Source organism: Cylas formicarius, unplaced genomic scaffold, assembly GCF_029955315.1.
Source record: "Cylas formicarius isolate icCylForm1 unplaced genomic scaffold, icCylForm1.1 PGA_scaffold_5__7_contigs__length_24384050, whole genome shotgun sequence".
Taxonomy (NCBI): domain Eukaryota; kingdom Metazoa; phylum Arthropoda; class Insecta; order Coleoptera; family Brentidae; genus Cylas; species Cylas formicarius.
This window is the reverse complement of record NW_026844341.1, coordinates 21,083,740-21,098,706: the sequence shown is the minus strand read 5'-3', so window position 1 is coordinate 21,098,706 and position 14,967 is coordinate 21,083,740. Positions and strand designations below refer to the sequence as shown.

The following is a 14,967-nucleotide window of genomic DNA, read 5'->3' as shown; positions in this document are numbered from 1 at the left end:
CAACTGGTGGTTATTTGTTATGTGTTATTGTAAGTCGTTCTGCAAATTTCACAGGGTCTGCGAAAAATCGCGTTGCGGCAACGTCGCCCGGTTATGATCACCTTGACTAACAGAGAAAGAAGAAGAGAACGAGCCGCAATGATGTCATTTCGATCCGACCTTTTAGCGACAGTAATTCTTTATAATCGACGCTTAGCATTATAATAATTATAATAAAGGGGCGTCACGTGTTTTGGTTAACGCCCCGAATTTCGTGACGTGGCGCGACGCTATTGGGCTTTCTGCGGTCGCACACCCGTGCCATCTAGCGTCAAATATCGGTCGAATGTGACTCGGGTGACAGCGCAAAACAATTGCGACTTTTACGTCTCGCCGTGTTTTTTTTTCTTTAATAAAATGTCCCGTGAGATAGCCGCCAAACGACTGGGCGACGTTGCCGGTTCGGGCGCAAACCGAAGCCGGCTGGGACGGCGCGCGAGAACGCGATAGGGAAAATTGGCGAAAAGCGGCAACGCTGCCGCCATCGCCGGCATGTAAAAATAGAGATTACGCTCGCACGCTGGCGCCAAGATTACGGGCAGAGCCGCGGCGCGTCGACGTTGATGGCCGATCGGCGCGACAGACCGCGATGGTTACGTCAGGCGGTCAACGTTGGTTTCGAAAGCGGGCCCCCTCCTCCGGCCCCCTCGTCCACCTATGTCGCCGGTTTCACCTACTAAACCCGTCGTTAATTCTCGATCGAAAGGACGCCGCGTATTTTTGTTTTTCCTAAACGGCCAACGCGCCGCGTCATTTTCATTCGCTGTCGGTATAGGTTTTTCGAAGGATACGTTAACTCGAATCCACCCCCAACTGGAGTCACGTCTCACGTAAACAGCGGGTAACGTCGAAGTGGAGGCAACTTTTTTTTTATTCAATTCCCACAACCAAATGCGACTATTTTTGCGTTTCTTCGAAATATGTAAAAAATTACGCAATTCCCCGGTTAACATTTTTTCAATTTATTCATTGTGAAGATACTGCGTTGGGCATTTCCCGTCACACATTCAAATTTTACGCATTTCCTGGGCGCGTTTAAGAGTGTCACACAATAACAATTCCTTGTACATATTTTTTACCTCTTATGAAATGTGCCCCAATTCTTATCGACAGACTGGGCTTTTTAGATTTAATTCCTATCTCCTTTTGCACAATTCCCATTCGTAAATTATTTCACACATAACTGAATTCCCATGAGTAATTGTAATTGACAATTCAATGGGAAACATTCGAGTTTAAGAATGGTTTTATTTATTTTTATTAATATGGTACAATTCTTATCGACGGATGCGGTTTTTTATTTAGTAAAATTTCGTTTTACAGAATTCCCCTTTCATAAATAATTTCGGACATATTCCCATCAGCGCGCAAAAATGTCGACGCATTTTTAAAAATCGTTTTATACGATTTCCAAAATAGGCACTTATCCAAATTTTTTTAATTATAATATCATGTCTCACGTAAAGAGTTGTATAATGTCGAAGTATTGAAGCCAACTTTTACTGAGTTACCAGCCGCTTTTAAGATTGGTGTACACAATAACTAATTGTTCTTCGTACATTCTGACTTATTACCGGGTTTTTGTTCAGTTGTTATGGATGGGCGCGGTTTTTTATCAGACAACCGAATTCTTATGAATAACTGTACTTTTAAATTGTTTGATAATATAATTCGCGTAGTAATGTTAAACTTTAACTGAATTCTCATCAACTCGTTAAATCTAGACAAATTTTTCAATTTCCCAAAGGATCACGTATCCTCGCCGTATTTGAATATTATGTTTTAGTAGGCCTGCTTCTGATTTTACGGAATTTTCTTTAGCACTTTTTTTTTCACACACATCTCTGAATTCTAGTCCTTATATAAATTTCCCCCAATTCCGTTATAAATTCTATGTAATTATCGCTGTGCGGATGTAGATCGAAATTTTGGCGCCACGATATTCGATATGGCGGGAGCATTTCGATTTCATACGGGAATTACGTAAAACTACGAAATCCCATTTACCGAAAAAATAATCGGCTCCTCCTGAAAAGCGTATAGATTTATTTATATTGCCCAGATTAGATAAGCCCAGTTAAAAATACGATCTGTCATTTCACGGACGCCTTGATTTCTATCATTGATCGCGTTATTTCGGGACCGCGGAGGCGCCAGATTGATTGATCATCCTTCGGCCGCCTGGCCCCGCGCATATTAGAAAACTAATTGATGGCCGATTTCCAAGCGTTTCGCGCGTTTCACTCGAAAACGGAACACAAGCGTTTCGGTTGTTAGGTCACAATTCCCATCAAGAGTTCCCCAATTTACCGATTCTCAAGGAACTCAGTTTTGAAAATCGTTCTTTTTTAAAAATTGTGAATTCTAAAATTACAAACTACCACCGTTGTTTATACATCTTCCACTAGGTTATAGAAATTATGCAAGTTGTCTGAAATTAAAGGCACGTTTTGCACAATTCCTTTGTTCGCAATTTCTCCTATGATCCGGTGATATTAATTTTTTACGCAATTCCCACTATACATTTTAACTTTTTTTAAAAAACACACAAAAGGGGCAACGTAAAAATATTGTCATAAATAAACAGTAAAACACAACAAATATCACAAAAGTCCAGTGTTTCCATATAAATTATTAATTGTTTGTATAGGCTATAAATTGATATGGCGTGAGTGCCTGCTTATGTCGATCCTGACTTTTTGTATTTCTGATAAAGGTAATTCTACAATATTGTCGAAAACATATTGTAAATTTTTCCACTGTTCTACAGCATCTGCAAATTATCAAGAGCAAATGATATTGATTTTAAAATATTTAAATATTCTTGTGCCGCATGTTTAAGCCCAATATTTGCCACCTTTTGGTAAATGGTCGAATCAATTTGGTTTTTTTCTTTATAGATTTTTAATAATATATCACACTGAATGACGTACATCTTTAAACAATCAGCAACGCTATTCCATCGCACATCACTCGGAAGGACTGAAGCATTGTTCCTGCTTGGCTGAATTTCGCCCTGGCTGCATGGTTATCACGAAAATACTTAACAATTTGGGCTACATGTTTACTACAAGTCTTTGCACAGTAAATTCAAAATATTTATAACTTTTGAGTGCTGCATTATCTATCACAATAGATTTTACCTCGCAGTCAGTGATTTACATAAAAAAATTAAAAATTAGGGCAAATATTGTGAAGTACGAAGTATTCCCGAAGTATCAATTTTTTTCGTAAAGAAGCGCTCGTCCATCTTCAGTCCATATGGACATGTTCACATATTGTCGTGACTGAGAAGAAAAATATTTTAAAGGCTTGTTGATAACGTTTTTCTTGATGACGGCGTATAACCAGGTCTTAATAAGTGTGAATAGCTTTTTTTACTTCAGAGTTTTCCATGTATCGAAAGCTCGAATTAATAACAAAAATTGTCTTTGCTATTTGTTTGTCGATCTTTTCTTTTTTAAATGTTGGTGTTCGCATTGCGGAACTACTCAAATTAGGCTCATTTTCATTTTTTTCTTTTTCTTTGTTTGGAACTCTTTGTTTCAACTTTGTGGAGATTTTAAAAAGTTACATAACTGCCAAGCGACATTCAATGATTATTGATTTTGTTAATAATAATAAAAATCAAAGTTTGCGCAAAAAAATTGTGAAATATGTGTATGAATGTGTTCAATAAGCAAAGGGTTCATTAAACAAGACGCTTAAAAAAACTGTCTATTTACAAAAACGTCAATATCCTTGATAAAGTCTGTAAATAGTGAACAAGATACGATAGAAGGAAGGTATATTCTTTTTATCAAAACCCGATTGGTGAAATTGCCTTTGGTATTTGTTTGCCAATCTTTTCCTTACGAAACTGCTCGAATTAGGCTGATTTTCAGTTTTTTTTATCTTTTTCTTTGTTTAGAACTCTTCTTGGTTTAGACTTACAAAGGTTGCAGAACCGTGAAGCGACATTCGAGTGCCTAAAAAAATAATTGATAAATTTATACCAAATGATTTTTTGTTAATACCATACCTTTTACGATATGGAAAGCAAAATTAAAAAGAAATAAGTAATAATAAAACAAAATATTATTTACCGGCCTGTATTTTGAACTATTCTATGAATTTCATTCGTGCAGATTTTACAAATTGCTCGACACCCAGATTTATTTGGATCTGTCGTTTTCCAGCCATTTAAATGTTTGCACCCAATGCTCTAGTTTTCATTGGTTTCATTCCTTTGACAAACCACCAACTAAATACGCGAGACGTATTCGACAACGACAATATATAGATCGAAAAAAAAAACAGGTCACGACAGAAATTTTCTTGCAAAAATCGGGTCCTGACGAATAATTAGTGTGTCAATTGTACCGTATTGTTTATAGTGGCTTTAAAATAATAATAAAAATCAAAATAAAATAAAAAAAGTCACGCCCAACACTGGTCTGCGGTCTGCAGGTATTGTCATCATAGGAGTTGTCCAAGTTAGTTAGTCCATCCGTTACTAATTCGACGAGCTGAATATTCTTTTAGGATTTTATCGGTAGTGTCTACAGCACCTTTTGTTTTAGTATAATGAAGTATTATGTCAGGCTTGTACTTCGCATTTTCTCCCGCAACCGAATCATCATGATGCTCCGTAGACAACATAAGGACGGCCTTGTTCTTGCTAGGCGCATAGGACACAATTGTATGTTGTTTCCGAAAACCAAACATCGACGAAAAAATGGGTTTATAAGGTTTTGGCTAGAGTCTTCGGGTATATAAGATTTATTTTTTCGTAATGTTCCGCAACGAGTCATTTGTTTCTCTAATGGTTTATCTGCTAGGGACAAACTTGTAAAGAAATTATCTATGGTTATGTCATATCCGATTCCTAGGTAAGATCTAAGACGACTCTTTCGCTTTGATTCTTGATTCTTTTCTGCTGTATTATTAATTTTTCCCAAGTTTGGTTCCATATTTATAGTGTATGAACAACGACCTCTAAATCCAACTAGTTGCTCATCTACTGTATGGCTTCCGGGATTATAACACTTCTCGAAATTGTCATTTTGTCAAGCTTTTGTTTATAGGAAAATGTGTTATTACCCGAACGCACCCCGCAAATACCTTAAAAGTCAAAGAGACAGCTGCGCGGCGGCATTAAACCAAACACAGAACCGCGGGTGTCGTTAACTGCGAGCGTGGGTGGGGAGGGGGGGAGGGCAGACGTCGAGCGGCGGCGCGGGGGCGAAGCAGGTGTTTGTGATCGATCAGCGTGCATCCGTGGCGCCGACGGATGGACGCGGGGCGCCATGTCGCGCCGATGACGTCACAAACCGACCTGGCCGAAGGTATACGGGCGGAAACACCTGCCCCCGCGGGGTGGAGTGGCGGTTCACGCTCGTCACCTGCTACAACCGTTTTCGCCAAAAATGCTAATTCGCCCGTATGTGCGTCTTTAACAACGTTATGGCGTTCGTCCTCTTCTAACTATTTCCTTTGTGGACCACTCATGCTATCGTTGAAGACTCCTCGAAACGAGTACGTTTTTGTTTCTGCAGAACGCCAGTTTTGCCGTTCCTATTCATAAGGCAATTCATATATTCAGCATACTACAGGGTCTTCGGAAAATGGAGTTCGGAAACTTGCAGGAAAGATTCAACGTACTAAAATAATGGTAAAATGCGAAATCGTAATATTTTCCGAGTTATAGCTTGTCAGAATCACAATTCCTCAAAAACTATCATTTTTGTTTTAAGTCGATAAGTGTTATTACAAATCGATTTTTGATGATGATCTTCGGCCTTTTCATGTTGAAACGGTTCGAAGCACTGTATGAGGGCGATGGGCAATTGACAGTAATTTTATGCAATTAAATGTTGAAGGAAGGAAGGAATTGAAGGAAAATACAATCTCCTTTCTCTCTCGCTGCTGCTTTTTTCCCTGGAATTTTTAGCACTTGAGATTTTCCTGGTTAAAGTAAACTTATATTTTATTTATTTAGATCATTTCGTCTCCTGTAGTTTGGATAATTAAACGATCCAAATCCAAATTGAACGACAAATTATGGCCAATATCGATAACGCTGGGAATCGCAATTTGTCACAGTCATATCGACATCCTGCGGTTCGTATGTTACTCGTACCCGGCCATCCGTGAATCGACATTTTAACTAGTGGTCAGTTTACGGAATTACTGCCATATTTGGTTTTTTCGACCTAATTGCGATGGGAAAATATTTCATTATTACGCGTGATCGTTCGGAAAAATGGCGGACGTAACGGTCCGGCACAGAATGCGGTAGAATCTCCTTTGTTTCAGAGCAAGAGCTGCGCTACCGTTCCCGTAGTCGGTATTCCAAGTTTGTTATTCACCCGCCGCCACTGGATTAAACTGACGAGGAGACGTCATCGACGTGGCTACTCCCCCCGGTCCGAAGTTAACCATCACCGTCATAATAATTACATCATCTTGCTCGGTGCAATATTTGCATGATGTACCACCACCACCACCTCTCTCTTTCTGCTTGTGTGGTCCCGCTCATCTTTTGTTTTTCGCTGACCGCGTCCTTTTTTTCTACGTCGCAGCGGGCCGAGGAGCAGCAGCGATTTCAAACTGGTTTTTAAGTATACACCCGTTCGATAGTTAATGTACGGGGCCTTCGCAACTTTGGTACAGGCGAGGGAGCCGCATTTTTTAAGTTACACAACTCCTATCGAACGTTTTGCGCTAGTTTCAGACGCTACCGCCATCACATTTTTTTTTAATCATTTCTCAAAAATACGTATTAAAATAATTTTTTCTAATCCCGTCTGTAAAATACTCAATTACGTACCGATCGAGAGTACGGGAAGCGCCACTTTACCATGTCAGTTTCGTTTCCCACGAATCCGAGGGAAACTTAAATTATAAATGTCATCCGATTGCTCCCAAACCCGTACGGTAAAATCCCGGAAATGTCCGAAGTGTCTAGATCGGTGCGCAATTGGGTGTTTTACAGACGGGCGTAGAAAAATATTATTTTAGTACATATTTTTGAGAAATGCCTAAAAATTAATGTGATGACGGTAGCGTTTCAAATTCGCGAAAAACGTTCGATAGGGGTTGTGTAATTTAAAAAATGCGGCTTCCTCGCCTGTAAATACATATTAGTGCACATTAGTCAAGAACAAATATCAGTAAAGTATATTTTCAAATTTAAAGGATATTTATAGAAATTCGAGTTTTCTAACAACGGCCGTTATCCAATTCCCATGAAACTTATTTTACACCCGTTCAGCGCGTCTAAATGTGACGGATGCCTAATTCTCGCGCTTGATTTTTACACAATGTCCGTTGGTCCGGGTTCGCATGCGACAACAGTTCTTGGAGTGCGTTCAAAAAAAGAAAAACTACACAACGATTTTTCCATTTGTCATATAACGAGTATTACACGGTGCACGCTTGTTACTTTGTAATTTTGGCAGACGCCCGGTCGCAGTCGCGATAAACGTCAAAATAAATAACGTCGATAATAATTTTATTTTTTTAATGCTCTCGGGAAAAAAATCCGAAATCTACGGGGGGCGGCGGCGGTGAAAAAATCCCACGGGACTCGTCAACGGTTTTGGCAGTTCCCGACCGACCGCCGTTTGACGAGAAATGATAAATTGGATATTCTAGGAAACTGTGCGCCGCGACGCGCACGATAAACGACGGCGCGGATAAAATGGGAGACACCTTTTTAAAATGTTTAAAATGTTTTTGGTTTATGGGTCCATTAATACGAGTGTTTTTTTTTGCGAACGAGGTTCGCGTTGCCAACTATGCGAGTGCATTTTTTTTTTTCGTATTTTCAGAAATATTCTTCACGCCATATTACGAATAGGGCAGAGTTTCTTTCAAAAAACGTGAGCATTTAATTTAAAATAACGTTCGTTTCAGAATGTGTAAAAAAATGCCGGACACAACAACTAACCTTATTTTTAAAAAATTCTAGAAATTAGAGGAACATTTTTTTTTAAATGCTCTGTATATTCAATACGATTGATGGAGCGATAAAACTAATTGAATAGTATAGTGACCCTCATAATTACAATCGGTCAAATATGGAATTTAAACGTTCCTTAGGTACCTTATGACGTAACCAAGTCAATTGAGGTTTGCAGAGAGGTCTTTGTAAAATTAATTTTGCGAAAAACACGAATAACTTTTGGTTATTGAACGATTCTCCATGAGAGGCCATGTGACATGTTGGACGTGGCTCACATTTTTTTTGGGACAATCGAAAACTGAATACGGCAATTTCTTCTTCTTCTTTAGTTGTATTGGCCACGACCGCTAAGATCATTCGGCCAGTCACTACTAGAGTTCAATTAATACGGGCAGGGTTAACAATTTACATTTTTTTTTTTTAACTTTAATACAAATAAGGTTAACGATTCGTATTGATCACCGACTAACTGGTACTCGTCGACGATTTTTTTTTCGATACTATAAAAAATGAACCTCCGGATTCATCCGGCCTGGTTACCGGCGTGTATGGAGAAAACAGCGAAAACCAGGAACAGTTATGTCACTAAAAGACACTATCTATTCACTAAGATCCAACACAATAACAATTTGACGGAAAACAAGTCATAAACGTTGAAAATTCGGATTATGTCGGATTAGAAGGTTTAGATTTGTTAGACTTGTCCGGTGGTGGTGGAATATAATAAAAAGAATATAGTAAAGTACGTATAATACAGTAGAATATAATAGAAAGTTATATTGCTTATATAGCTTTTTAATATGTTGGATGAATTTATAGACAGCTGATAATCGTTAGTATTTTGCTTTTACTTATGTTATCTTAGCTTATATACTATTTAAGTAATATTGGCCAATGTTCAACAAAATGTCTGTTTTGTTCCACTGTGCACCGGTCAGAATCCGGCTCGAAGGACCGAATAATCGAAAGTAACCCCACTAAAACGGTAACATACAGGGTGATTCGCTGCGCGGTAGATAGCGAGGCGCTGGTCGTCTCAACCTTATCGTGTGCTCTGTCCATCGGAAATCGTCACAGAAATCCGGTCGCCGACGAAATCTATTTTTAAACGGCACCGGCGCCGACTTGAATTTGCATCGGTAATAGTAAACAACTTTAATAAACATAATATTCCCATTATTCCAATGTTATACGGGTGTCGTTCATTTTTTTTTGCGCAGTCGGTTATTTTATAGTCGTTTAACGCCTCCGGCGGCGACGACGGCGACGCAGCGGCCAGCGGCGTGCGGCCCTTATCGCGCCCGGAAAATCGCCGCGAACGCATCCTAATCGACGCGACCTTGCCGCCGAAAAGTCGACGGATCGCTACCTCGCGTCGTGACTCCACGCACGTATCTAAGTTTACGTATACTTTAGGTTCGTTCCCACAAGCGTACGCATAACGTTTCTGATGCGGTATACTGTAGATTTGTTCCGAAAATCAGCATTCCAGTGCCATTTCTGAACGCGCGTCGGCTATAGGTTTGTTCCAACAAGCATCCCCATTACCATTTCTGATTCCATACCAAATAACATTTTTCCCAGCTTAAGCTTTTAAAACGGGTGCTGTTTTGTTTAATTCTATATACGTAGGAATGAAAAACAGAAAATAAAAATAAAAAATATGCGTTTTTTTTTTAAGTACAATCTTAACAATATACCCACCTACACTCGAGTTTGTCGAGAAAGATTATAATTACGAGCCAAAATGTTTAACAAATGTTTACAGAACCTCTTGAAAATTATGCCAGCATAATGCAAGATTTAGATTTGTTTAAAAATATGATTAGATAAAAGAATTCACCAGAAATGTAAAAAAGAGGATATTATGGTGGCCTTCAAATCTTGCGGTATTCCTAAACATCGGAAAAATCACCATCAACATCACTTTAATCGATATGTTCAAATTTCAAATAAAATGATTAATATTTTTAAGGTAACCTGGAGCTAAATGCCCTAACCAGCACACAACATTTAAGTTAAACCGGTCCTTAGGGATACGGCCAATATGCACGTCATGCGATTTGCATACGGCGTTGCCACACTTTCCGAAATACAAGGCCCGCTCTGATGGTTTATAACAACCGTAACTTTTTTCTCAGTGCTATTTTCGCATTCCGGGAACCACTTTCTGAAAATTAATAAACACGGTTTTTTGAATGATAAGTTTTAATGTTTGTTATGTTGCTTAAAAAATTACACTGAGGAAAAATTGCGATCATTCGAAGCCGTCAGAAGTAGCAGCGCGTAGAGCGCCCTCTAACGGCCATGGTGAAAAGGAGTTCAAAACAAACGTGTTATTTGATGATGTGCGCAAACAGCGTGTCAACTCTTTTAAAAAAGACTTGTTGTTTCAGATGTGCGCATGACGAATCCCCTCGAATGGTGCAAGGTGGCGTACTGGGAGCTCCAGGAACGGGTGGGTCCCCTTTTCCCTGTCGAGCCGAGGGCTGTGAACGTGTTCGGACACGTGCCTTACGGTATGGATGGTCTTAGTCTGGAGGCGCTGTCTCCGCAGAACCAGAGACCTACCGAAGCGTCGAAGACCACGAGGTCCAAGATCGGTTTAGGTAAAACTCCACAGTTAACGTGCTAGAGACGATAGCTTTACTAGATTTAGCTAACTTCACTCGATAATCATTAAACATGGTTTTTGCTAAACCATAAACCATCTCTTCATGGCAGACAATACACAAGACCACGAAACAACTAACCAAACGTAAAAAAGAATCTTATGCAACCCCTAACTACTACTATTCTGGTAGGACTCATGATACAACGCGAAACAATGTAGTTTTAGATTATCCAGCTTCGCAAAATGCAGCAAAATGTCATTCTTATAAGAACACAATGGGCCAAAGATAAAAAAGGGTCTCTTAAATGTCATCTTCATATCTATGAGTCTATACATAACCCAAAAACCAGGACAAGTGCATCTGCTCGTATGTGACTGAAGGTAGAAAAAGGTGAAAATAACCTTTAACTGTTATTCTCATGAACTTCAGTACTTATATAACCCAGAATTCGATGCAAAGACAAGCCATCACTCCACAAGAACCCGAAATAATGGAATTCTAGATTTTTCTTCTTCTTCTCATGCCTTATCCGTGTCGGATGTTAGCGATCATCATCGTTATTCGAATTTTACTGGCAGCACATCCGAATAGCTCGGTGGAGATAGTACCATACTATTTGCGAACGTTTGCCAACAAGGAGATTCTCCTTCTATCCGGTCCTCTCATTCCTTCTACGTTTACGTTTTTTTAATTATGAGTAAGAGTTGTGGCTGGCATCTCATTCTGTTTAGGACTTAATTATTTGTTGTGTGATCAGTCCAAGGTATCTTCGGGATTCTTGCGTAAATCCACATCTCAAAGGCATTAATTCCTTTCTACATAGCATCCGATATTGTCCAACTGTATACTCCATACCAAGCACCGGATATATGTAGCAGTTTACTATTCGTTTTTTCACCTTTCCGTTGGTGACTAGGTTTTTCATTGAAGTGAAAGTGCTTCCAGCTCTTTCTATGCGACATTGGATCTCCACACAATGATGATGCTTCAGACATTCTTCTTCAGGTGCCTAGTCGTTTTGAATATTAGCGATCTTTCTTGTTCACAGCTGCTCTGAATAATTCAGTGGTTCTTCGTCTTCCAGGTCCTCTCTTACCGTACCGTTTCGCATTTTATGGCTTAGATACTCAAGTTTTCTTCTCTATAGGTATTTATATTATTTTATCACTTCTTTTTCCTTGTTCATTCTCACCAGAATTCTTCGCTACAGCCAAAATGCTTCCAGCCTTTTTTGTGTCGGCTCCACTCCGTAGAGGAGTGTCATGAAAAAGTATTCTTAAGAGTCTGATTTTGATGTTCAGGTCTAGATTGTGGCTTTTAAAAAGCTTTGACATTTTGATAAAGACTTGCTTTGCTTTCTCTTTTCTCTATTCTGGTCACTAGCGTCGTTTATCCTATTCATTAACTCTTGCAAGTCATTCAAGCTATCAGCAGTGTCGTCTGCATATCGAATGTTGTTAATACGTTCTCCGTTCAGTAGATTTCCATTGTCGATATTTTTCAAGGCTGTACCGAATATTTTCTCCGAGTACAAGAATACATCCCTGTCTAACGCCACTTTGTATAGCAATGGCATTGACTTGCTGTATCAGACTTTATGATAGCTGTTTGATTCCAGTATAAGTTCCAATATTCTTCAATACTTGCGTCATCCTCTCGTGTTGTACCTTATCGAACGCTTTCTCATAATCGATAAAGCAAACATATACGTCACAGTTTACATCAGGGCATCGCTGGAACAGCACTTGCAGACTAAACAAAGCATCTCTTTCATAAAGCCAAACTGCGTTTCCGCTACTCTTTCTTCGCATATCCTGTATATTCTTCTATATTTTAAGAAATAGTTTCAGCGAGTAACTTGTCAAGCTGGTTTTTTTCCAAAAATATAATACAGGGTTGAACAAAAAGTAATGAGGCTTTGAAATTGAGAAAATATGTGTAGCAACCATCCTCTACAAGTTAAGGAGCAAGTTCAAATTTTACTTAAAATAACACCTGGTTTGAATTTTATCATAAACCAGACACACAATTCGTTACTCTAGAACTGCATCTCCACCAGAGGATAAAAAAAAAAACATGATAATCTCAACTAAAATTCAGGAGTGCCAATATTGGTAACTTCTTGCAACCACCTCTGCGTAAATCAGCATCAAATAGTAATCAATTTTTCCAATAGCTGCAAAAGGTTCTTGTTTTCCCTAACAGAGTGGTTTTCTTTTTGGTTCCAGGCGTGACCCTTAGCCGGGAACCGGACGGCTGCGTCTGGCTCTACAACCGTTCCGAATTTCCCGTGTTCGTCACGTCGTTGTACCTGGAGAACGAGGTTGGTTCGGGACCTGGTGCGGTCCCCCAGCCCATCAAAGTACCTGCCGAGACCTGCATATGCGTCTACGACCCTTCGAGGGCGACCGGCTCCCACCCGCAGGACTACGGGTGGGGCAACCTGGTACGCTTCCACGGACCCGCCCCCGATCCGAATTCGATAAGGTGAGGACCGCGGCGAGAGCCTCGGAGAACACCAAAGCCTAATCCGCCTTTTTCCTTGTTGCAGGATCAGTTTCGTGAAAGGATGGGGCACCGGTTACACACGGCAGGAGATTACCTCCTGTCCGTGCTGGTTAGAAATACTGTTGTCGCCCTGTAGGTGATCGGAACGAGGGGCGTGGCGCGGTTTCGAACTGTTCATGCCGAGGTGCAAAGTGGTTTTCTTTATTTAAAAAAAAATGGTGCGGGCGGATTTTACAAATAGTGAATCAAAGCGCGCCGGTGAACAAGGCTGGAGGCATCACCGAGAGAGGGTTCGAGGAAGACGCGATGGTCTGATCCGTCCTGGTTTTTATTTTGTATTTTTGTACTCGTGAACGAAAGCGTACTAATTACACGTGTAAGCGGAATCAAATTCTCCTCTGCCACTTCTTTGCAAGAAATACATTATTTCAGGAATATCCCCACCCCCAAAGCATGCCTTATCCCATCTCCGAACCTAGCGAGATGTCAATTTAAGGTTATATAAGTATAAGTGTATTTTGGTGCTTTAAACGAAAGACTCTTCTATAGTCTCGTAGTTGCGAGGGACCATTTTCAAATTTTAAAAAAATTTCATTTTGGTCTTTGCAAAACACCGCCACCGTCGACCGCCAATAAATTTTTATGTTCGCGAATTCACCGAAATTGACCACCGTTTTGCGTTTGGCGATCGAGACGAGCGGCCCGCAAAGGTAATTCTCGAAGCGTTTCCTTGACGGTGCCTTCGCTACCAGTCGAAAAGTGCACTTCGATCGAGCAAATAAGGTACTTATATTGAGAGAATATTTTTCTATGTCGAGGAAAATGCGTCTTGTTAGTATAAGGTTCTTCTAGTCACGATATATTGCTACTGAACATGCTGAAAGGTCCATTTAAAAAATGCCGTTTAAATTATAGTGCCTTCAAAGAAAATAACAGCAAATATTTATCGAAAAGTAATTAAAAAGTATAATATGTACTATATTGTATACCTAACGACGATAATTTGTTTTTTCTTTATTAGTCCACGTTGTATGTACTATTTTTTAGGAAAGAAAAAAGTGTAACTTGTATTATTTCGGTTTCCTATTATTCGTATTCGGTTACGAAATTTTCAAATGCTTTGTATCCTCCGTTTTCCTTTTGTTTGTTTCTGTTATTATGTGTGACAATCACGTCAATAATATTCGAAATTTTGTAAATAACTGTAAATATTACCTACGGATGCCTTTGTAGCACTTCTAGGGCAAATTGTCCTCTATGCTCTTCGTGCGATCCCTTGTTGGTGCACACCAGCCCCATGACTAGTTATTTTTGCAAATCAGACGAAAATATAAAATTGCTACAAAGGCAAGGGCTATCACTTAAAGGTTTCGCACGAAGGGACCTTAATATTTATAAATAAACAAATTAATTAAATACCTTGTTTTTCTGCTTCCTGCAACATCAAACTAGCGATATCGAAGTTTTGAAATTTGCAAACCATTTGAAGTGTCGCTGTTCCTATCAATTCCAATAAAAATCAATATGTATCCGGCGCCATCTGTGATGCGGCAGATCATGCATAGCATTACTGAGTCCATTAAAATGCGGCTTTTAAAATTTAATGTCATTTGGTGACATTTATCCTCTAACAGCTTTGCAGACCAAACAGGCAAAAAAATCTACAAGTAACAACTTAATTACCTTGATGGCTTCTCTTGTTGGTCTACTAATAAACACTTTATTCAAATTGCTACACAAAATGAAGGAACTTGTTACAAATTACAGGCGGCTGGCAACTACCAACCATAGAAAAATAAAATGATTATGAGATCGCTAACTTAACAAAAAAACATTCTGATTATCTCCGTTACCTAA

The 14,967-nt window shown here is 39.4% G+C and overlaps 1 protein-coding gene across 1 annotated transcript in view; it reads left to right on the top strand.

The window, feature by feature from the left end:
• The window catches only part of LOC132702077 (mothers against decapentaplegic homolog 6), a 55,185-nt gene extending 40,677 nt beyond the window's left edge, over positions 1–14,508 (top strand). Inside the window, exons 5-7 of the mRNA XM_060670494.1 lie at positions 10,384–10,596; positions 12,831–13,089; positions 13,154–14,508. Coding sequence (XP_060526477.1) covers positions 10,384–10,596; positions 12,831–13,089; positions 13,154–13,250 — 569 coding nt within the window. The 3' untranslated portion in view covers positions 13,251–14,508. The remainder of the gene's footprint in view (positions 1–10,383; positions 10,597–12,830; positions 13,090–13,153) is intronic.
• The last annotated feature ends 459 nt before the right edge of the window (positions 14,509–14,967 follow it).